General features: G+C 45.2%; 1 protein-coding gene across 2 annotated transcripts in view; it reads left to right on the top strand.

Annotated features, from left to right (window-relative positions):
- DENND6B (DENN domain containing 6B) overlaps nt 1-24564 on the top strand; it is a 269659-nt gene that overhangs the window by 126013 nt on the left and 119082 nt on the right. For both annotated transcript variants that reach the window (XM_085653729.1, XM_085653730.1), the window contains exons 7-8: nt 5347-5426; nt 5983-6045. In XM_085653729.1, coding sequence (XP_085509855.1) covers nt 5347-5426; nt 5983-6045 — 143 coding nt within the window. The remainder of the gene's footprint in view (nt 1-5346; nt 5427-5982; nt 6046-24564) is intronic.

Genomic DNA, 24564 nt, shown 5'->3' with positions numbered 1-24564 from the left:
ATGTGTCCGGTGCCGACCAGAAACGTTCCTCATCCATCCTGGATGAGTTTGAAGCCAATAGCTCCAATTTCTTTTCCATCCTAAGGGACACCTCTGTGGTGATTTTCTCAATGGCCTTAAGTTTGTCTTCCGTGGATCCTTCGCCTTGCTCTATTATACACTAATCTCAAAAGTTATGCACCCAAAAACAATTACCCTCAAGGTAGAAAAACAACCAAGTATGTACTAACAAGGATATAAATCCCAAGGTCACTAAGATTGCTTAAATTATCAGGGAAAATCTAAGCTTTGAAGTTTAAATAATTATCATTAAGTTCTAATAAAATACATCCAAGAACCGATCTCGAAAAACCTGACTGAAAAACCTCAAAATGTGGTCCCAGAAATAAGAAATCAAATTCACACCCTCAAAGAGAAAAAATGGCTGATTGAAGAACTCCGTTGCAGGAAAACAAGCCTGTCAGAGCGAGCGTTCTAAGGGAAGCGCCTGCTATGGTAAACAAAGAGTACCAAAATACCTTGAGCAGTCTAGTTTTTCTTGCGCATGCACGTTTGCATAGAGCGACGTCAAGCGCACAAGACTCTAGCTGAATCACGAGAGCCCAGAACAGTCACCCGACGAGGCAGTGAGGCAGCGGTCTCCATCACAGTGCCCGATTATGAGCGATGCAGCAGGTGAGGAGAGTGTCCTCGCGGGCTGCAACCATGGAAACCCCTTCACGAGGCTAAACCATTTAAAGAAATGGTTTGCCTGTGAGATAATGGCCTAGAAAGATAAGACCCTCAATAGGGAGAGTAAACGGGTGGAGGGGTGGAAGGGGGGGGGGGGGGGTTGAGATTGAAGTTCACAACCTGAGAAAACAGGGTGTTGGTACCCCGCGGTGCAAAGACAACTGCAAGTAAACCCCATAGGGTTCCCTAGAGTAGAGGGCATGGTCAAAGGCACAGTAATACCAGATATCAAAAGCGCGCACCAATAACATGTTGCATACACAAATTGCTTTACATCTAGAGCGCTCATTACAACACACAACTAGGGAAATTAAAAATTATATGGGAGACATAGAGTTGCACTTATCTCAATGAGCAGCTGCAATAAAAAAAGGAAGAGAACTGGTTGCTGGAGGTTTTTATTGTATTGGAATGTTCAAAAGCTCTATATTCTCTATCCTAGAAGCTTTTAACATACTGCTGAGTGGTGCCAATAAAGGATTTATTGCATAATATTGGCCTACGGATCTTGACATAAAATTGCGAGGCATATGTTAAATACCACAAAACCTGTGATTGCAATTCTTGTACAAACAGTAGTTTGCACAGGGATCAGAAAAGAACAGGCAACTCGTGAACAGTGTCACAGTGCTGGAAAAGCAATTCCGTGACTACAGCTGTTTGAGAGGCAAGGGAGAGATCCAAGACCACTAAGATACCCACTTTATAACTACCAACTGGGTGTAGGAGAGTATCCCATTGATGCGGATAAGGGTTTGAAATTCCACAACTGTGATCCGCTTGAGTCAAATGGATTTTGGGTATTGAGGGATTTAACTCCAGGAGGTTAGCATACATGCTCTAATGTACTATAGTTAGAACAAAGAGATTTTCCTCATTTCAATCTGTGCTAAACATGTGCAAGTATTGTTATCAACAGGTGCGCTCTAGAACAGGAAGTGGTTGATTCAATCTAGATGAAATTTAGTGCATAGACAGGAATTTAGTTGAATGGTGCAGATAGCCTAGTTCCGATGGTTTTAGGCAAATATACCTTGAGTTACATGATTCTTATTGAAGAAACTTGACGGTGTGAGCCTTAGCTTGTCATGACCTGGCCCGTTGTAGAAGTAGGGGGTCCACTGAGGCTGCTCAGTTGTTGAAGAAGACCTGTGTGCACAGGCCCTTATCTGCTCAGGTGTGTTTTTCAAACCGTGGAAAGGAAGGGTCTCATGTGTGACTGAGCAGTGTACACTTTAAGATCTCCGCAAGCGCACCCCACCGCTTCCATTTGCCACCAGTCTGGCTCTCTGAAAAAAGCGAACCCTGTGCAAGTTACTAACACTTCTATACAATGCTATTCATGATCTAGCACCTGATCACTTCTCTTCCATCCTTATTTGCTACAACCTTACTTAACTTAAGATCGACCACCCTGAAACCTCTGATCTCTCACAAACCCACTGTGCCACGTCAAGATATTTATCCTGTTACCTACCTGGCCCCTCCACCTGTACTCTCTTCTTCCCTAATCATCAGGACCAATGTTGGCTTTGAATAAAACAGCAAATATTGTCAGTCATTACAAAACGCTGTCCTATAACATCTTCTACAGAATATAACTTTACAACCCCGTTAGCAGAATATAGCTTTTCTCTAGTGGTCATGTCTGTATGCAGAGTTAATGAGATTTAGGCTCTATATTTAAACAAGCTGTATGCAGAATTCAGTAGAAGACAGAAGTAAGACTGGAGCAGGCAGGTCTTCATTTTAAAAGTCGTTTTTGACTTCCATACTATTTATATTTACCTACCTTTTTCCCTTCCTCCTGCACACTAGCAGAAAAAAACAGTTCATGTACTAGGAGTCAATAGATCTCTGGAAAACAATTTAAACGAAAGAAAGATCATTATAAAATGTAATCAACTATTGGTAAATTACTGCTTTGTCCATTCAGGGATGGTGAAATTTAAACAAGTTCATAGCTCGTTGGATTGTCTCTTCTATCATTTACCTTCATGAGTTAGCTAAACGATCCCTTTGAGGAACATCTAAAGCTAATTCAGCTGTAATAAAGTGGTAATCATAGTCCTGCTTTGATATATTGGGTATTAATACATTTTGTAGAGCAGCTCTTTGTTGATCATTCACCTATTTGCGAAGTATGTATGGCTGAACTCCAACTCCAGACTGATACCCAAGTGGTTCAAGCATTTCTTCAAAATCCTTTCAACCACATGTATTTCCATAAATCTGCCTATTTGCTTTTTCCTCACTAGTGTCTTTGTTTTGGTCTAAGCCACAAGGGTAAACCACCAATTCTATTCACTTTTCAAGAGTATCAGTAAAGTTCCCATTGTGAAAAATGAAAAGTTGCTCACTTGTAATCCTAGTTCTTCATCTTAGCAAGGTACTGAATTCAAGAACAACGATCAACATCCCTCACCCTGAAGAAACCCAGAGGGAGAACCTTGAGTGCTGAAAAGTAAAGCCTGTTAAATAAGTTTCAAAATATGCTGGTTCACAGCTGTTAAAGCCGTGCCCTCGCGGATAAGATGCTGCAGTTAAAGTTGGAATACAAAGCTTACATTTTATCAATTTTCTTCAAAATTGTCCCTCATGAAGGGTATGATTGCGTGAGTAGGAGGGTGGGGACCTTCTGTACATCAACATTTGCTGACCCAAAGGAGATTTATTCCCTGCACTTGGCAGGGCCAAGCGGGCACATACATTTGTGCAATTCCCTCAGGTAGGAGCACAGATTCTGTGTAGACACTCAGGGTGGGCATTATGGATAGGAGTGTAACCTCCTCAAGATGGTGGCACATACCACCAAGCAGCAGAAGGAAAGTCTGACAGAAGATGTTGCTGATACAGTGGAGCAGAGATCGCAAGCACTGTAGTATTCCTGCATCCAAACTATCAGTTGGAGGTATCCACACTTGGGGAGAGGATCAGATAACAGCCATCACCATGATCAGGAACAGTGTTGGCTTGCCCCCATGTTTTTTGGAGGGCATGCAGTCCGACTTCCGCTTTTGTCTGTGTGGCACTGAATATTGGGTGCTTTGTGGCACTTTGGAAAGCTGAACTTGAGTGGTCTTAAAGTGAGGAACAGAGTAATGTACAGTTTGTGCAATCTGCCACATCAAGAATAGGGATGATGCAGCAAGGACCACAATGAGTGGGAAATCCAAATAAGTGTGATAGGTGATAGGTGCAGAACCCACTGTCAATGGAGAAGTTTTGCCATAACTCCTGTGCGGCCGATGAAGTGTGCACTTCCGAGGGAGTCCTTTTTGCAGACCCACTCCGATCTCCTCTTTCCAGTGGCAAGAGAATGCAGCTGGCATCGTCGAAAAAGCCTTGGCAAAAGCTTGATTGTATTGAGGCCTAAATCACTGATATGGAGAGTAGATTTGAGGCCTTCGTGGCACGATTCGCTGGGGTCAAAGCAGCTACCTAGACACCAGGAAAGAAGACTTCTGCTTTCATTGCCACCCAGGAAGGAGCTTGTGACTTCACTGCAAAATAGAAATGGTGATTTACCTCATCCAGCAGTTTTGAGAATAGGTGGGAAAGGCGAGGCAGTGCAAAAAGGCCGTTCAGTGGCTCATTTTAGGGATGGCAGAACTCTGATGGTAAAACTAGCTTGCACGATTCAATTGATACTTTTCTAGAGAGGACAGTGGGGTTTCTGGTTGTTCACAGGCAATTAGGCCAGTGCTTTCTTCTTAGTACTGTACCACGAACACATGCCTGCTTTGTGCTTATTGTTTGTTTTGCTTGATGAACTCCAGCGGGACGAGATCCTCCATTAGGTGATGAAAGAAAGAAAGAAAAGGTGCCTCACAATAGGTGGATGCTGCTTTTTTCCTGGACATTAGTGTGGATGTGATTATTCCAAGTGACGTCAAGACTTTGTAGATTTGGTGGCTCAAACCTCTGTGATGTCTTCTGCTCGTTAAAGGGTGGGATTTGAGGGAACGATTTCTGTGTTTGGATAAGGAGAGTCTAACAGAGCAAGAGGAATTAACACTACCTGATGTTTCCATACCGTTCTTTTTCCCTGCAGGGCATGATTCTAAGGTTGCTGCTGAGTTTGTAGGCGTTTTTATACGTTTTCCCCAACAAATCCAATGCCCCATCGTGTCCACACCTCAGCAGAGGTACAGACTTGTGCTACGTCACCTCTTCTGAGTCGCCTTTCTTTGATGAGCAAGTGCTAGTAGGAAAGCTGTGTCCTGTTATGGGGCTGTTGCTTGACTTTTTTTTCTGATCAGCTTGATGACCTGATTTAAGTTTTAATAAAATGTAATAAAGCTATATATAAAAAATGTCTCAAGGCTAAAAAGGACAATTTTCTAGTGTAAAGTATGCAGTGACCTTATTCACAGAGATATTTAGCCTTCATAAATTCAGTTAAGTTTGATTCAGAATTAGCCTCCACATAGGTATGTACCTTCTTTTTTTGATTCTCCCCTAATGTACTCTGTCCACTTACCTACCTCTCTTCTCCACATCTCTTGTCAGGTCCACAACTTTTTACTCTATCCCATATTTGTGTGAAATGTTCTACTCTACTCAAGGACCCATAAAGGTATATGAATATGCTCTTGTGGTGTTTCCTTGCAGTTTGCAACGAGATTGATCAATGGCCCCCTCCAGTGCCAGGAAAAACTCTGCACCTTCCAGTCATGGGAGTCGTCATGCAAGTATGATAATCTGTGCCATTTCCTTGCTATCCTCTACATCCTTGCCAACTGCACCACATTACCACACAGACAGTCTAGATTGTAAGGAAATGTGTAATGCGTTTCCCACCTGCTAAACCCAGCATAGAAAGCTACTGAAAGAAAGAAACAGTAAATAGTCCTGGATCTGCAGAGTTAATGTATAGCCACCAGCTGAAAGCAAAGAAACATATGGGGGACTATCTCACAATGCATTGTTCTATCACTAGCTAAGACAGGCTAATACACGACATGCATACACTCACACATGACACCAAAACTCTTCCCATATATTCCATTTCAACCACACAGTTCTGTATGATGTCGCTTGCTAACTGCCCTGGAGGGCATGTTGGCCCCTCATAGATGTGAGCAGCACAATATAAATGTTACAATACAATACAATACAACACAACGATCCACGTTATAGACCATGATGTTGAATTACTAAAAGATTATTTTTAAAACAACTTCATTGCACCGTTATTGCCCATTCGCCAGCCTCTGTCTAATACCTTTTATGCTCTCTCTTTCTTAGGTTCGGATCCCCTCTAGAGCGGACCAGCTTGGATCCAGTCCTACAAGGCAGCTGAACCAAGAGGTGAGATTAGGTGCATGGTTTCAAATTGAGGATTAGCTCCTAGGCATTTGAACACGTCATATTTTCAGTGAAAGAAATGGTTCCATCCTACATGAAATCATTCCAACTAGGATTATATAGTTTTTTTTGTGGGTTGTTTAATCTCCATGTTGCAAAGGTACTTTTAAAATGGACAAAAGCAGGTGGGGTACATCATAACCTTATCATGTAGCATACTTGATGCATTTTCAAATGTAGGGCACTCAATAGAAGTTCAGCTGTAGCTTATCACCGGTACCGCTTATGTTCAGATGCCGGGCATCACACATTCAGAGCTTTATGACATTCAGATTTGATGGTACTGCACACATGTTCAGATGTCAGGCACCTTAACATGGTCAGTTATAGGAAATCTTACAGTCAAGATAAAGTGTACCTCAGTAACGTTCAGCCCCATTACCCATGTTTTCCATGGAAATTAATAACTCTCCAGTTACAGCTCCAATGGAATATGCTGTCTGCTGTTAAAGTTGCCTTTAAACAGGAATAGATTAAAGTTGTGCAGATTGCTACAATGGTCACCCCATTCTCCGAGCCGTTAGAAGAACAACTTGTTGTCACAGGTCATTGACAAGCTGCATTCTAGTAATTTTTGTCAAAATATGCAAATACTGAAAATGCAGTTATGTTTGTTTTGCAGTATTAAGGAATTACTAGAGTGCATTGTGTGTTAGAACCTATTATCTCCTTGTAAGTCTTCCTCGCTACCAGAGTTACGAAGTGAGCTTCACATTTTATGCATCCCATCCCTCCCTAACTTGGCCGACCACCGTCACCCATGACACAGTAAATGGGGAGGGACCACCCACACCACTTCCTGTTTTTTTTTTGGTTCTGCGCTGCAGACTCTTCAGAGTGCGTGAACAGGTAAGTGGGGCGAGGTCATGCATTAGGCGGTCCATAGGCCCGGGGCGGAGGCTCTCCTGAAGCAGGCTTGCTGTATTTGCCCCCCCCTCTCCTATATGGGGGTTCAGCGGAGCAAGCTCACACGTAATCAGAGGCCCTGCACAGTGGGCTCATTTTTAGTCTGGATCGTCTCAGTCCATCCTCTTGTGGTAAATAATTTAATTACCGGGACTTAATTTGATACAGAAACATAATAAAATAGCTCAGTAAATAAGAGGCAGAATCCGTGGTATTAGAGGTTCGGAATGGGCTTTATTCCAATGGTCGATTATAATCGGTTGCTCCAAGTTCCATCACCACGAAGGTTCAGGAAGTGAAGTACATACATTATTGACAAGAAATCGCTTTTATAGAACATACATTACAATGAAACAAATGCGGGAGGCGTAACAATTGATAAGGAAGATAATAATTCACATGCGTAACCGGAAATGGGCGTAATGAGGAGTAAAAAGGAACATAATTGGTTATGACGTCATATATAGGTGGATCTATAAGATTATACTTGGCATAGATGCGCGCGCAGCAGCATGACGTGTGATTGACGTGCAACTAGGGGATGAAGGGGACTTGACATTTAGCTCTACATGTGGCGACAGAAGTCTGGAGGGTCAAGTCAACCTAATCCCAAATCATATCTAACATCCTATGTTTAAAGAACTATGTTATCCAAAAGAGAGGTCTCTTCTTAGAGTAGAATCTTATTCTATACTGACTATACTGACCATTAGTGCGTGTACAAGCGTCTAAGTGTCTACACTGCATGCGTGGGTGGAAATCTTCCATAGTAATAGGGCTATGAATTACTTTCATAAAGACAGAGAAGCCGAGCCTTTGCTCGGTAGTTGGAAGAATGTTTACTTAAACTGCTAGACAGGAATGCATCGGGCAGGGAACGGAGCAGATAATTTCGAAGGTGAAATACAGTTTTTGGCAAGCAGCAGGCTTCGTGAGCCGCGCAGAGAATGAGACAAAGTTCATGGTCACAGATGCAGGCTCAGACTGGAGCTTTCAGAGGCAGAAGGCAAGAAGAGTTCGATGACAGAATCAGGGCCTACTTGCCTGGACTGTAAAATGGCATAAGTGAACCATATAAAACCGGTGGCCTTTCATACTTAGGAATGGAATATCCGGCCTATTCATGGCGGATCTGGCAGAGGACATGTTGGCGGTGGACGCACATGTGTTTGCGTCTTCATAACTGGAACTGGAGGGAACATACATGTATTTGTGATTCATACATGAAACCGTTGGGGTCCAAGATAGGGGGCATAACTGATCAGAAAAATCCATATTTCCACATTCCCTCCTTGTCCCCTACTTGCCCGTTAAGAGATATCAATCTTCATCAATCCATTGATCTGTTCATATAACATCATTTGTTCTTCTTTCTTCTTCCGTGACGAATGAAATCTTGGTGGTGGAATACACGATGTGGCACACAGACCACAGATCGCTGGTCCACATTGTAGACATAGACAGCAACTGAATAGTATGAGAAGGCCAATACCTAGGAAAGATAGGACCTTCCATCCAAAGGTAGATAATACACTCCAAAACCAACCGGACCAAGTCCAGGTGCCTGGGTTCTGGTGTATCTGGCTTACAATCTTATGAAGGCGAGTTATGGCTTTATATACAGATGGCGAATTTTCTGGTATGAAAATGCAACAGCTTGATCCGATGACCCTACAAGCTCCGCCCCTATCGGCTAGGATGACGTCAAGGACAAGACGATTTTGAAGCACAACAATCCGCATAGCAGACTGCTCTTCTGTTAAATTGCCTAAGGCGGAAATAGTTTCATTCACTACTGCTTCAAGGGTTCTAGTTAATCTACGTATCAGTTTACTATTAGTAACGGTACCTATATAGGGAAAGAGACCTTTATTGAAATCTGTGTATTTTTCCCATGCTGTTTCAGTGTAATCGACTATTGGGAGATCTCTCCTTACTCTATTATTTACTAAATGAGTGTTTCTGTGATAATCAGGAGGAGCTAGAAAAACAGGTGGCAAAAGGAATCCAATATAGCAAGTACCATCCCAATCTAGAGGCAAACGTACATATGCCGTCTGACCACATATGAAATAGGAATGGCGAGAAGCTCTAAATGTAGACTTGCCTTGATCACTAAATTCTACTACAGTGGTGCATCTACTATGGCCCATATGTATGGAACCATTTTTTCTTACACATAGTTCACCCTTTACTGGAAATATTGACATAGCGAGCAAAATTGGAGTAGCTTCTGATTCGACATTTAGGATCATAAGATTAAGCGTAAAATTACCTAATCCATACACTTCATTTTCTAGATCAGTTCCTGTTCTCTGGGGAAGTCCCTCCTTGTTAGGGTGGCAGACTTTAAGCAAAACTAAGTTCAAATTTCCCCATACCCAGTTATCTTTATAAACTGCAGAATTCGAATCTAGAGAATTAATTAAACTAAACCATGCTCCACAGGAGCCGTTGTGTGTGAACGGGTATGGAAAGAGAGGTAGAATTCCTTTATAATTCTGATAGGGAGGGAGTCGGCCACATATCCAACAATTTGTAGCATTGCTAACCTGATGGGAATGATGTAACATACTGATAAACGTGTTATTGCGCAGCGCAAATCTATAAGACAACTCAAGCGGAGGTAATTCACTAAAAGAATGTTCAGCAGTAACATTATAAACATGTCTAGAAATAGGATAATATATGTGCAGCAATATACTTGCAGTAATTATTAAAAGACTTAAGAAAAACAAGATTAATAATGTCACTATGCAATGACTACGCAGTGATTTACGGTACGCCTGTCGTTTCAACATTCTTCGGGTGTTTTCTCCACTCAGGTCCAAGGGATACATGTCAGAGACAATTCAACCGCTTCACCTTGGAGAGGACTTAAACAATCAAATTGCTAGACTGATTGGACCTAAGCTTTAGTTTATAATGTTCGGAATTACTTTTTTCAACAAAAGGAAGTTTTGAGTCAATGGGTGAAGTCACACAAGGTGTGGTATTCACTTCTGATTGTGGTCCATGAAATTTCTTGATATGACTTGAATGAATCCAGCCTTTCCTGCCCTCGATCTTCACGGCTGTCCTTGTGGTGAGCAACACCAACTGGGGCGACTTCCACCTAGGTTCCAGCTGAGTCTTTCGATCAAAGTTCCTCACGAGGACCAAGTCTCCCGGAACTACGTCATGGGGTTTCACCTCAGTGTTGTCAGGAAAAGCTGCAGCTACCTGTGAACGACAAGATTGTAGTGCAGACATCAAGGAAGCCAAGTAATCTGTCAGCATATTACAGTCAACATCAGTTATTTTGCGTGGTATAGGCGTCCCCCACATATTTGGTGGTCTGCCGAAGATCACTTCATACGGGGATAGCCCTGTTCGAGAATGTGCTACCATTCTCATGTAAAAGAGTGCAACGGGTAACGCTACTACCCAGTCGACACCTTTCTCTCTGCATATTTTGGACAATCTGATTTTCAGTATCTGATTATGTCTTTCTACGAGACCTGCTGCCTCGGGGTGTCGGACACAGTGGAATTTCCACTGATAGCCTAACAAAAGTGAAACATGTTTCATTAATTCGGATGAGAACGGCTGGCCGTTATCTGAGTGAACAACACGTGGTAAACCGTATCGTGGGAAGAATTCTCGAACCAACTGTTTGGCAGTAGTCGGGGCAGTGTAATCTGAAACCGGGTATGCCTCCGTCCAACGGGAAAGAGCACAAACAACTACGAGAACATATTTGAATCCTCGACATCGTTCCATCTGGATGTAATCCATCTGGAGGACTTCAAAAGGGTGATCAGGAGGATGAAATCCACCCTGTTCTACGGGAACGCTTTTTCCTGGGTTGAACTGGCAACAGATCATACAGGTACGAACTTTTTGTTTGGCTGCTGCTCGCAAATGTTTATTGAACCAAATGTGTTGAATGCTGTCTAGCATAGCTTTTTCTCCTAGATGTGCTGGACTATGTATAGTGTTAATTATAACTTGGACCATTGAATCAGGAAGGAACCACACAGACTTTTCCTTCATCATCCATCCTTGGTCCGTTTGGATCCCTCCTAATTCGGTCCATTTCTTTATTTCATCTGGTGTAGCATGTGTCTGTATGTCAATTACGTCAAGAGTAGGATCTTTAACTGTCATACAATGTGTCAGCGTCGGAACTATTGTCTTTGTCATGTCGGATGTTTGAGTTTGAGCGGTCTGTTTAGCTGTTCTGTCGGCTAGATCATTGCCTTGAGAAATGACATCAGTAACTTTCGTATGAGCCTTACATTTCATAATTGATATTGCAGTGGGTAGATGTATTGCATCTAATAAGGCATGGATAAGGGGTCCGTGCTGAATGTGGGCACCGTGGGAAGTTAAATAACCTCTCTCTCGCCACAGCACGCCGAAGTCATGTACCACTCCGAATGCATAACGTGAATCAGTGTATATGTTGACTTTTTTATTTGTGGCTTGAATACAGGCCTGTGTCAGAGCGATGAGCTCTGCGGCTTGAGCTGACAAGGTATTTATGCGATTAGTTTCAATGACTTCAGTATCTGTTGTGACTGCGTAAGCGGCCACTAGCTCTCCTGTACTTGTTCTCATACATGAACCATCTACATACAACGTCAGGTCTGGGTCTGACAATGGGACATCGGTTAAGTCTTGTCTAGGTTTCGTCGTTATTGTAATAACTTCAATACAGTCATGTGCTAGTGGGTCTGTTCCAATCACAGGTAAAAGTGTGGCAGGATTCAATGTGTTACAACGTCTGATTTCTATATGTGGCTGAAACAATGTCAGTTCGTACCCAGTGAGTCGCGCAATAGTTAAGTGTTGTGTTTGTGTTCTATTCACAAGAACCTCTACTGCATGTGGTACTTGAGCTGTCAATGGATGTCCTAACACTATGGCATCGCTTTGTCTGATTGCTAAAGCTGTCGCTGCCACTGATTTCAGACACGCAGGCAAAGCCTGAGCTACGGGATCTAATGTACTAGAAAAATAAGCACATGGTTTGTGTGCTCCTGCTTGTTCCTGTGTGAGTACTGACAAGGCAGTACCTTCGCGTTCTGTAACAAAGAGTGTAAACTGTTTATTGTAACATGGCGTTGCTAAAACAGGTGCTTGACATAAAGCTTTCTTTAAGCTTTCAAAAGCTTGTGTATGTTCCTGAGTCCAAGGGAGAACAGTCGATGTGGCTGCCTCCTGTGTTGTCAACTGAATTAGTGGTTTTGCTAGAAATGCATACTGAGGGATCCACTGCCTACAATATGAAGTGAGGCCTATGAAAGCACGTACCTCCTTTTGTGTCTTGGGTATTGGCATGTTAGCTATTAACTGAATGCGGTCAGGTGTAAGCTGCCTTCCCTCCTTGGACAGCGAGTGTCCAAGATAAACAACTCGCTGGACACAGAATTGCAGCTTAGAAGGGGACACCTTGTGCCCCTTTTCGGCTAGAAATTGTAAAACTGTCAGTGATGCTTTCTCACATTCGGGTTCGCTTCTCGCGGTGATCAGCAGATCATCGACATATTGAAGCAGAGCAGTGTTAACTGGCATGTCGATACTGTCGAGTTCTCGTTTCAGTGCTTGGCTATAGATGCTGGGGCTTTCTGTAAATCCTTGAGGTGCGCGTGAGAATTTAAAGCTACGTCCATTTAAACTAAATCCGAACAAATATTGGCTTTCCGGATCTATTGGGACGCTGAAAAAGGCATTCTTGAGATCAATTACAGTAAAGAATGTTGCCTCGGAATCAATAGCTGTCAGTAATGACGAGATATCTGGGACCACAGGGAATTGTGGCAAAATGCATTTGTTTAATTCGCGCAGATCAATAACCAGTCGATATACTGGCGGGGCCTTTGGATCTGTTCGTTTAAGAATCGGAATTATCGGTGAATTACATACATTGGAGTCTGTTTCCACAACCACTCCTTGGGCAATGAGCTCGTCAATGATTTGTAGTAAAGCCACTACAGCATCTGGTGGTAACTTGTATTGTCGCATTCGTGGTAGTACCACTCCTGCCTTTAGTGTGACTCGATATGGTGTAATGTTCATGCAACCAACATCCGTAGGGCCTTGTGCCCATAGATGTGTAGGTGAAGTCTGCAGTCGGGGATCCATGTCTCTAGACACAAAGTGACCTTTAAAATCACGTAAAAACAATCTTACTCCTTCCGGAGAGCAACATATTATAGCTCCTAGAGCTTTCAGTGTTTTTATTCCTAACAAATTTTCTGGACATGATTTAGTAAGCAATAAATCTGTAGTTCGGGTCAAAGGTCCTATCGTAAGTGGAAGAGGCTGTGACACTTCATTAACAATAGGTTTTCCTGAAAAACCAAGGGAAATATTCTGAGAGCCTGAGAGGGGTGCCCCTGGAACTTCACTACGTTTTATGGTTGTTCGACTTGCCCCTGTATCGAGTAAAAATTTTCTGTCTTGGCCTAATAATTCACTATGTACATAAGGTCCTTCTTGATCTACAGGGATCTCGATAAGGGGTAAGTCAACTTCCCTCTCTAGGCTGGTTCATGCGTATCGTTGATAATCAGGATAGTCGTACTGTGCGGTCTGGTACAGTTGTCGTGTCGTGGTTTGTGTGGCAGCAACGGGCAGCGCTGGTGCAGCTGGCACAAACTGTATAGACTGTGGTGGAGCTGGCATGGACTGTGCATGCTGCGGGGCTCCTTGTTCATTCTGATCCTGTCTAGGTGGCCGTGGTCTTTCTTTTGTATTACCTATGGCGATATTATGTTTCAAAACTGGACAATCGTGTACGTAATGACCTGGCTTTTTACAATAATTGCATGTCCCTTTTACAGGTCCTGTTGGATCACTGGAATGTGTCGTACCCTTTTTATGTCCTTCAGCTGGAACTGTCTGGGAAACTAGCATTTTCATTTTCGTGTCTTTCATGCGTCTATGTTCATGTTCTTGTTCCTCTCTAATTCTATTGTGATGGTACTGTAACATTTGTAACATTTGTGATGGGGTGTTACCTTGCCAGGTACTCTCGAATTTTAATACTCTGTTCTTCACTTGAGGCAGGGCATTTTCTACTAATTTTGTTACAAACAGATGTGGGTATGATTCGCTACTTGCTTTTATGCCACTATTTATACCAAAACATTTTTCAAATCGGGCATAGTAATCGCTAGTGTCTTCATCTTGCTTCTGTTTACAGGCTGAAATTGTACCCCAGTCTTCCTTTTTCGTAGTTAATAAACGTGGCAGTACCTGTACTAATAAACCTGGTAGTGCTTTAGTTTTATCCCCAAGTCCTGCTCCTGCAGTTCGGGCCTTTTCTTCTGCTTCTAATGCTGACCATTCTATCTTTTGGTCTCCTACCTCCCACTCTTTTTCCCTGAGTTTCTCATAAATGCCAGCAGGCATTAATACCTTTAATATTGTCATAATGTCGGGATAGGTATACTCTCCCATGAGTAACATGTCTTTAATTTCTCGGTGAAAACCCGCTGGATCTTTGTCATGACTGGGTACCACTTTCTTCATTTCTAACAATTCTATTTTCGATATGGGCGTATATACAAATACGCGTTTAAACTCATTGTCCTCGCCTTTTATTGGGTGCACTTCTCGTAAGGGATTCTGTCTATCCATGTAATACGTGGTTCTTTCCTTGATGGGCAATGAGACATGTTCTGAACATACAAAAAGAATATACTGCTTTCTTGATTCTAGTATTTCTTTAATTAATTTAGTACCTGAACCTCTCCATCTATTCATGAGCAATTCAGTCAATATGTCAGGTAAGGGACCAGGGTCCGAATGCTGACTCTGATATAGTATAAGGAGTTGTTGAATCATATAAATCCCAGCTAAACGCTGTTCATCTGGGGTGAGTTTCAAAAATGTGCGTGCTACTGTATCGCCACTATACTTTCCGGGACTGTCAACCCAATGGACAGCTGACCTGGCTAATTCTTGTTCATCCATAGAATCGAGAAAATGATAACCCCTTCGTTCTCGGAGTAATTTGTCAGCTGCTTGGAATGAATGCTCGTTAGACCTTATATTAATTATAGGTGTTTGGAAATTCCTGTTATTATCTGGACATATCGGACGTATCGGGTCAATAAGACATCTATTACTATTACGAGATCTTCCTCTACCCACATAGGCTATGGTGTCTGACTGTCCTGTGGACAGTCCTGATCCTTCTTCCTCGTTTTGTTCGGACTGGTCTACCGCTAATCTCTCTTCGTGTAGGCGTTCTATTTCTTTACGGATCTTTCGGCACATGGCTATTATACAATTTTGCTTATCATGTCTACCTTCTGATATATTCTGGCTCCATCTAGTAAGAATTTGCATTGCTTCCGGGTCTACCCCCGGTCGGTCTTGATTTCTGATCACACAATTTATGAGGAAACGTAACAGTTCCCCCTGTATCTCCACTTTCTGGTATTCCATAGCTCTGTTAATACATTCAGAATCTCGCCCTGTTTGGACAAAATGGTATATATTATCTAGATGCGCAGTCATTCCTGGTAACTTCCCTAAATACACTGCGGCTCGTCTGATACGTAATGATGCCATGATCATTTCGTCCTCTTTGCCGGGCACAGGGTCATATCTACAATCTACAAGAAGTTCCTTAAGCGTACGGGCATTTATGAGTTTGGGGGTACGTGAATGTGCTGACTCTTGAAAGGTAAGTTTATTTATTCTGGGTGGCGTAGAAAAAATGTTGCTAGTACCTCCCGTAGCCCCGTCTGGGGTATCGGGCGTGAAAGGATTCGTTGAACGCGACACAGCAACTATAGGTGTGGACACAGCTACAGAAGTAGCAGTAGGAACAGATGCAGAAACAGATGTGCTTGCCGGAATTTGTTGCTGTAGAGATACGGGTACTGGATCTTGGCGTTGAACCTCCCTGGCAGGCGGTCTATGTGGGGCGGAATTAGCATACTCGGGAGCTGCGTCATCTAAATATGAGGAAAGAAAAACATCTTCTGCGGTTCTAGGATGCCCCTTAGGATATACCTTTATTGGAAATAATGGGGTTGGCAAGTCTTTTGGTATCTCTGGAGTAGCCTTAGGTAATCCTTCGGCCAGAAGGGGATACATACCATTCATAAGGGTATTTCTTTGTCTGTCTACTTGTTCTGCTTTCACTCGGATACCTTCTTCAATTAATAGATTTTCTCGAACTTTATTTGAATTCTCTCTATTTCTCTCTTCCTGTCGGAGTGCTTTTTCTGTACGTCTATGAGATTCTTAACGCCATAACTCAACGGCGTCTTTCTGTGACTGTCTGACTTTCCTTTTCCATAACTCTTCCTCTACTTTCATGATGCACTCTGCATCCCAGGTCCCCGCTGTGGGCCACCTCTGACTTTCTGGTAATTCCTTGGTGTAGTCTACCCATAAATCAAGAAATAATATAGCGTCTAAGCCATGTTTATGATACATGAAGTACCCTGGAGTGTCCCTAGGAGGAATAGGAACGGCTTCTTCGAGTACCCCTTTTCTTGTTGTGATCTGTCTTAATTTTGAAAAGAGCGGCATATTGAAAACTGATCTGATACTTGATTCTAAACAAACTTAATACAGTAAACACTATAATGAACAGTCATTCACACCACAATATGCAGAACGTACTTAAAACATTTAACATTTAACATTTACCTGAACAATCAATAATGATGACGATCTAAGGAAAACTTAATCACTAAACATAATACTCGACATTAACTGAATCATTCTGAATTTTATACTTGATATACTAGATATACTGCTAAACAGTACAGATACACTGCTAAAACAGTGCAGACCGGATTTGTGTACCCAAACCCGTCTTGACCGGCACAACCTATGTGCACGTCAGAATGCCTCCCCAGTAATGGTACTCACCGGGTAGCTCGGAAACGGAAGGCCTCGGAAACTGAACTGAACTTGAACCGGACTGGACTCGACTCGAACACTGCGGAAACTGGACTCGACTTGGGACTTCGGAAACTGGTGGGCCTCTGTATACCTCGGATCTTGCTCTCTCAGCTAGGCTCTGGTCGGGATACTTCGCACTTCTCACCGCCTCGTCTGGGTGTTGATCGCAGCCTCAGTCGCCCCCGCTTGACCGGAGGGAGATACAGGAAATCCTGCTGGTACGCGTTATTGTCCGTCCAGCTGTGGCAGGAGACCGGGCCTGCAACTCACCGCCGGCGCGTGAGATGAGAAAGTGTCCCTATTCGGGCGCCATTCATGTGGTAAATAATTTAATTACCGGGACTTAATTTGATACAGAAACATAATAAAATAGCTCAGTAAATAAGAGGCAGAATCCGTGGTATTAGAGGTTCGGAATGGGCTTTATTCCAATGGTCGATTATAATCGGTTGCTCCAAGTTCCATCACCACGAAGGTTCAGGAAGTGAAGTACATACATTATTGACAAGAAATCGCTTTTATAGAACATACATTACAATGAAACAAATGCGGGAGGCGTAACAATTGATAAGGAAGATAATAATTCACATGCGTAACCGGAAATGGGCGTAATGAGGAGTAAAAAGGAACATAATTGGTTATGACGTCATATATAGGTGGATCTATAAGATTATACTTGGCATAGATGCGCGCGCAGCAGCATGACGTGTGATTGACGTGCAACTAGGGGATGAAGGGGACTTGACATTTAGCTCTACATGTGGCGACAGAAGTCTGGAGGGTCAAGTCAACCTAATCCCAAATCATATCTAACATCCTATGTTTAAAGAACTATGTTATCCAAAAGAGAGGTCTCTTCTTAGAGTAGAATCTTATTCTATACTGACTATACTGACCATTAGTGCGTGTACAAGCGTCTAAGTGTCTACACTGCATGCGTGGGTGGAAATCTTCCATAGTAATAGGGCTATGAATTACTTTCATAAAGACAGAGAAGCCGAGCCTTTGCTCGGTAGTTGGAAGAATGTTTACTTAAACTGCTAGACAGGAATGCATCGGGCAGGGAACGGAGCAGATAATTTCGAAGGTGAAATACAGTTTTTGGCAAGCAGCAGGCTTCGTGAGCCGCGCAGAGAATGAGACAAAGTTCATGGTCACAGATGCAGGCTCAGACTGGAGCTTTCAGAGGCAGAAGGCAAGAAGAGTTCGATGACAGAATCAGGGCCTACTTGCCTGGACTGTAAAATGGCATAAGTGAACCATATAAAACCGGTGGCCTTTCATACTTAGGAATGGAATATCCGGCCTATTCATGGCGGATCTGGCAGAGGACATGTTGACGGTGGACGCACATGTGTTTGCGTCTTCATAACTGGAACTGGAGGGAACATACATGTATTTGTGATTCATACATGAAACCGTTGGGGTCCAAGATAGGGGACATAACTGATCAGAAAAATCCATATTTCCACACTCTCACAGCGTTCCAGAGCTCTTACCTGTTAGAGTTACTCCTAGGGCCGTCTGTATGCTGGTGTGGGTTGCAGCCCAGTGATCCTGTGGGTAATGATCACGAGAGGCCTACTTCCTGCCTGCCCTGCCTTCCAGAGGGAGGCGCTTGGCACGGCCGGCTTCCTGTGTTTGGAATGGGGTTGCTCGGCAACTGGCTGCTTCTCCCGGTCATGTTTGTTTCACAACAGCATTTTTGTATGTAATGGCTCCAAACTCTAGGGTTTTCTTCTGTTGTTGGGATATAGCCATGGATCCTGGTGAACTCGCCAGGTGGAGGCTGGGCCCAGCACTCGGGCCCCTGCAGAAACTCCTTCGCTTCCGTCCATTCAGTCAATGATTCAGGCTGCTGTGGCTGCAGCTTTTAAAGAGCGGGATTGCCCTTCTTCCCCTAAAAAACAGTGTATGGATCCTTCCACCAGCGCTGATGATGAGGGAGAGAAGGTAGATATCCTGGGCAGATATGTGCAAATAACGCAAAAAAAAATCCGACATCAGGGATCAGAGAACCTAGCTAGATGGGAAGGGAGGGGTCTACTTAGTGAGTAAGACGCACCTCAAATAGAGAAAAGAAAATACTTTTCTTGAGTCCCCTCACTCACCAAAGGTTTCCCCTAGGTGACATGATTCATCATTGGGGACATCCCAAGCATCTACTGCTTGGGGCGTGCTGCGACTTGCGACAGTTATGTAGGAGCACTATTTAGTGAAGACTATGTGTAGTGCAGTGAGAGGGGAGTGGTGTGGGTTTAAATTAAAAATTACCTAGCTAGTGAGCGTAAATGAGTTTATTCGTGCTCCTAGTTGGTAAAGGATAAAAAGGGGGGGGTTAATAAAAGGGAGGAATTAGGTAATAATGTGCTAATAGTCCCTAGTATTGAAAGCCAACATGTTTTGAGGTTATCCCCTAAACCTCTTCTTCAGATATGTGCAAGGCCAAGAACTGAAGGAGGTCCTACAGCACATAAAGGACAACCTGGCCTTTTCTGTTCCTCCGGTCGAGAAGGAGGCAGATGATTTTGTTTTTTATGCAGTACCAGAGACGGGAGACGGAGTCTATATCCTTGCATCCTTCCACAAAGAGGGTGATTGACAATGAGTGGCAGGAATTGGACAAACAGTTGTTCCCCCTCAGACCCGGTAGACAAGGGAGTGGAGGTGGCAGTTAAAAGGTCTTAGGCAGCGGCAACTTTTCCTTCAGAGCTTCTGCCTACCTCTTCTACAGATTTCATTCCCTTTTGAAGGATTTTCAATCCCTATCCAAAATGATGGAACAGGGAGCTGACGTCCTGCCTACCCTGGCTGTCATGGAACAGCAGACAAGGCTGTTGTCAGATATATCCTTTGATACCTTGGCGGGCCGTAGCCTCTGCAGGAGGCGCAGTTATTTAAGCTTGGCGCCAGGTGTGGCTGCGCCACTGGAAGGCAGAGGCTGTCCAGAAGTCCATTCTTATGAAAATCTCCTTTTCAGGGACCAGGTTGTTTGACTGTTCCCTGGAAGAGATGGTATAGAAATCTGCTGAGGATCGGAAGCTGTTGGCTCCCGTCCGTCCTACTAGAGGGAGGTTTTTGGTCCCAAGAGGGCTTTTGGCCCATCACTGCTCCTAGAGAGAGCTTGCCCTTGCTGGGGGAGGGGTCGCAGCCAGGGCACCCCGTCCTCCCACAAACCATGGTCTCCGCAATCGGATGGTGGCTCCACCTACTCTTCCTAGTCTTGACTATACCTGGGTTCCTACGGTCCAATCTCCCGTGGGGGGGATGATTGTTGACTTTCACAAAGACTTGGGAAGACCAGTTGGTCCTGTGAATTGTCCGTCAGGGTTACTCGATTGTCTTCAAACTAATGTATCCCTCGTGTTAAATTTAAGATGCTCTCTTTGCAGGGGAAATTTTCCTTGCTGGTTCAAGGAGACATAGTGGCTTCCTTGGATCTGCTCGATGCCTTCCTTCATGTGCCCAGTCACCCTTCCTCTCAGCGGTTCCTCCAGTTTTGTGTGGGGACCGATCACTTCCAGTTCCAGGTACTGCCCTTTGGTTTGTCTTCTGCCCAGTGGGTCTTCACAAAGACTTTAACCCCCTTGGTTGGGATCATTCACAGGGAGGGTATTCCTGTACCTTGATGACTGGCTGATCTCTGCCTCTTCTTTTTCTAAGGGGACTCTTCACTTCCAGAGGGTATGCGAGGTCCTGGAGAGGCATGGGTTCCTGATCAACCACAAAAACTCATCTGGCTCCCACTCTGGACTAGGTGTTTATATGGGGACACTTGGACATGGTCAGTGGGCAGGTGTTTTTACCAGCCAGAAGGAGGGCAACCTTGAGGAGGTACCTGGGTTCTCTTCTGGCCTTGGATTACGCCCTGGTGAATCAATAGTTGAGGGTGCAAGGTTTGATGTTAGCCGCGATAAATTTTCTGCCTTATGCTAGTCTACACCTGTATCCATTGGTGAACCATCTCCGTTCCATTGGTCCCCTTGCTCCGCGGCTTATGATCTGCCGGTCGTGGTGTCTCCTCGGATTCAGTCTGATCTGGGTTGGTTGATGGTGGAGTCCAATATGTCCAAGGGTCTGCCTTTTCTTTTGTCCCCCTCTCGGGTGGTGACAATGGATGCCAGCTGGGCTGGGGGGCAACCTTGGATTCCTGGTCTGTGCAGGGTCTGTGGGATCCCCTGCAGGCTGGTTGCTCGTCCAACTTCTGGGAACTGAAGGCCATTCAGATTGTTTGCCTGGAGTTTGCTTCGGCCCTTTGGGGACATCATGTTCTGATCCGGGTGGACAATCCGGTTGTGATGGGGTACCGCAATCACCAGGAGGGCTGCACGATTCGCGCTCTGTGGCTCCTGGCTCAGGAGATTCTGACCTGGGCGGAGGAGACTGTTCTCTCTCCAGGCGGTCTATCTCCCGGGGAAGGAAAACTGTGTGACGGACAACCTGAGAAGGGTGTTTCCTCCCATGGCTTCCATCTCCCTGACAGGGGAGGTGTTCCTGGTGTTGCAGTCAATTTTTTGGTACCCAACGGTGGATTTGTTTGCAGACTGGGCCAGTGCTCACCCGTCCCTCTTCTGCTCGATTCTTCCCTGCCGGAGGCATGGTGGGTGGATGCGATGTCATTCGAGTGGCCGAACTCCCTGCTCTACACCTTTCCATTGATCCCTTTGATTGCTCGGGCCCTGTGCAAGATTCACCTGGACAGGGCGTTTGTTCTGTTGGTTGTGCCCGATTTAAGTTCTCCGTCCTTGGTTTCCTCTGTTGAGGGAGATGGCCATCCAGGAGTGGTGGGCGATCCCCGATCTTCTGTACCCATTGCGGGGCCCTCTTCATCCTGTGGGGGTTCTGTGTCAATTCCATCTCCAGGCCTGGCTCATGAGAGGGTGAGCCTCTCGTCTCTGGGCTGCTCCGTGGAGGTGGTTGACTTGCTGCAGGGTTCTCTTCGCCTGGTGACTCTTCAATCTTATTTCCGCCATTGGGGATCCTTCTCTCGGTGGTGTGGTTCTAAGGGTCTGGAATCTGGTTTTGTGGATCCGAATAGGGTTCTGGATTTCCTGTCAGGTGGTTTTGCCTTAAGCTTGACTCCTTCTATCCTCTGAGCTTAGTGGGCGGCCTTGTGGGCGTTCCGCAGTCCTCAGTTGAATGGTCTAGACCCTTTAGTGGCCAAGCTGCTTCAGGGTTGTTTTCTGCAACGTCCTATGGTGATTTGTCTTGCCCCTTACTGGGATCTTCAGTTGATATTGCAGGCCCTTCAGGGGGCTCGGTTTGAGCCCTTGAGGTCCGTGGACATTACATTCTTTTTTTTTTTTTTTTTTAAACCTTTATTCGTGCATATTAAAAGAACAAATACGGGCCTACAACCTTCAGGCCGGCCACGATACGGTTAAGCACTGATACAAACATTACGGCCCCTGTGCTTCAACGGTCAAGGTTAGCAACGATTTATGAAACATACACTGGAGAGATCCTTGACCCCAGGGAAAGGAGAAGTGAAGGTTAATTTTAAAGTTTTCAAAATAAGTTTATCAGGGAAATAGTCAGTGAAGAATAAGAACCAAGGAGATTCGAGTCCGCACGATATCTTCACCACACGGGAGTGCAGCAGCATCATTAAAACAGCAATGGAAGTAAAATCGCAGGCAGTGAGGCAATGCAGTTATATAACAGGATAGTCACATGAGCAATTACGCACCCCTCCAGTGCTGCCCCCACTCAGTCAACCCCCCACCCGGACCCAGAATCGAAACAAGTATAGCGCAGAAACATAAAGAGAAAAAAGGCCCATAGAACTAATTAGAAACAGTAAGTTACCCCCCCACCCTACACCAATGCGGAGGCTACGGCCTTCCCCCCCCCCCCAGCATAGTGCCTGTCGCCCAATAAACCCGAAATATAGACAAGAAAGAGAGTAAGAAATAAAGTAAAGAAAGATAAGAAAACAATACACCTATGTTAAAGGGGGTGAGAAAAGAATAGAACTATTCTAATCTAAACTCCCAAAAAGAAGAAAGTGGGGAGGAGCCTACGTATCATCAGAGCGCCCTAAACCATCGGCCATCTTTGGCTTCCACACACTGAGAACCCACTACCCCAAAATCGGTCGTGTAAAAATGAATTGTCACAACAATTTAGATGAAGGAAGACAAATCGCGACGAATGCGCACAAAGTACACATAAAGTTCCAGTCCAGCCCCTCCGTGAAACCATGGCGATATTAATCAGTCTAGCCCTGGCCCGATCGCGGGCTTGGGATTAAGCCAGCCCCTACATGAAGGCCCCGCATCCCGTGCAGACAAAGACAATATGGCCGTATGGGAGAAGATGGTGAAGTAGAATCCCAAAATGGCCGCCGACCATCTGTAGAGGTCCCTTTGTGCACCACATAAAGTCCAGACATGGCATGTAGAGTACAGGAGTTCCACAGAAAGGAAGCAGTAGGCCACCGTGAACGATTCCTCGAGGATGTTAGGTGTTGCTCAGCTGGATACTCTTGCAGACGCGGTGAGGCAGGCAACAATGAAGCAGGCAGCAATGAACGGGGAAACAAAGTATCCGCTGTTGAGCTGGAGAGCAATTGAGCCTGGGTGCCGGGAAAGCCAGATGCAGGCACCAGTGTAGCACGATCACACACAGCCGTTGCGTCCCCGCAAGAGGACAAAAGCACTGGCAGACCCACGCCGTGTTGATGACAGACGGAGCGCTCACGGCCCGCAGCCGACAACAGGGAGTCAAATTGCTCACTCAGCGCCTGAAAGCGAGCAAACATTTGTAAACGAAAGTCCCGCAGGACGGCCAGTACGGAGCCGCATGTCAGCGGAAGCTGCACCCCCACATCGGCAGCAATCCGGGACGGCACCGTGGAGCTGGTGTCTGGTGGAGGGAGGGCGATGCGGGCAGCGGGCAAGACCGGAGTATCACCCCCCAGCCGCGAGCAGGCAAACAACGCCATGTTTTACCGCCGGACGGTACAATGGCCGGGGGGGGGGTCGTAGCAAGGAGTCAGTTCCCCTCAGGTCTGCGCCGCAACTGGGAAAGCCAACAGTCGCCTCCCTTCCCTCGGGTTCTCTTTGCAGCCGACTAGGCAATAGAAGAAGGGGGTCGGCAGCCTCCCACAGCGCGGTCCACAGATCGGGGCAGGAGACCCGCCTCACCGGGGCTTACCCTACAGCCCCAGCCCTTCAGGCGCAGGGTGCAGGAGGTGTCTGGCCGTCCCTCCCCAGGCTCATCTGGCGACAGTCCGTGGTGTTAGGTGAGGTCGGGACCGCGGGGCTCGGATTTGCGCTAGCGGGTCCGGGGACTGCGGAGCCTCCAGGGGGCCGGCAAAGGCCACAATGGAGCAGGGGTCCAGGGCGGAGAACAAAAGCACCAAAAACTCCGGCATCCGGGCGGGCTGAGACTTCGGGGAAGTGGCGGCGTGGACAGCGCGTCGTCGTACACGTTTCACCTCGAGAATCGGCAAGGATAGGAATCAGGATAATAGTCCGGGGCCAAGGGCCGACGGAGCCGGGCGCTCAAACGTCTGCTCCGGTCGCCATCTTGGCTCCTCCGACATTACATTCTTAACTATGAAGGTGGAGTTTCTTGTGGCCGTTGTGTCCGCTGGTGGGTTTGGGGAGCTGGGATCTTTTTTTGCGGTTTCCT

This window comes from Triturus cristatus, chromosome 4_1, assembly GCF_964204655.1.
Source record: "Triturus cristatus chromosome 4_1, aTriCri1.1, whole genome shotgun sequence".
Classification (NCBI taxonomy): Eukaryota; Metazoa; Chordata; class Amphibia; order Caudata; family Salamandridae; genus Triturus; species Triturus cristatus.
Note: the sequence above shows the minus strand (reverse complement) of the source record. Positions and strands in the feature narration are given on the sequence as shown.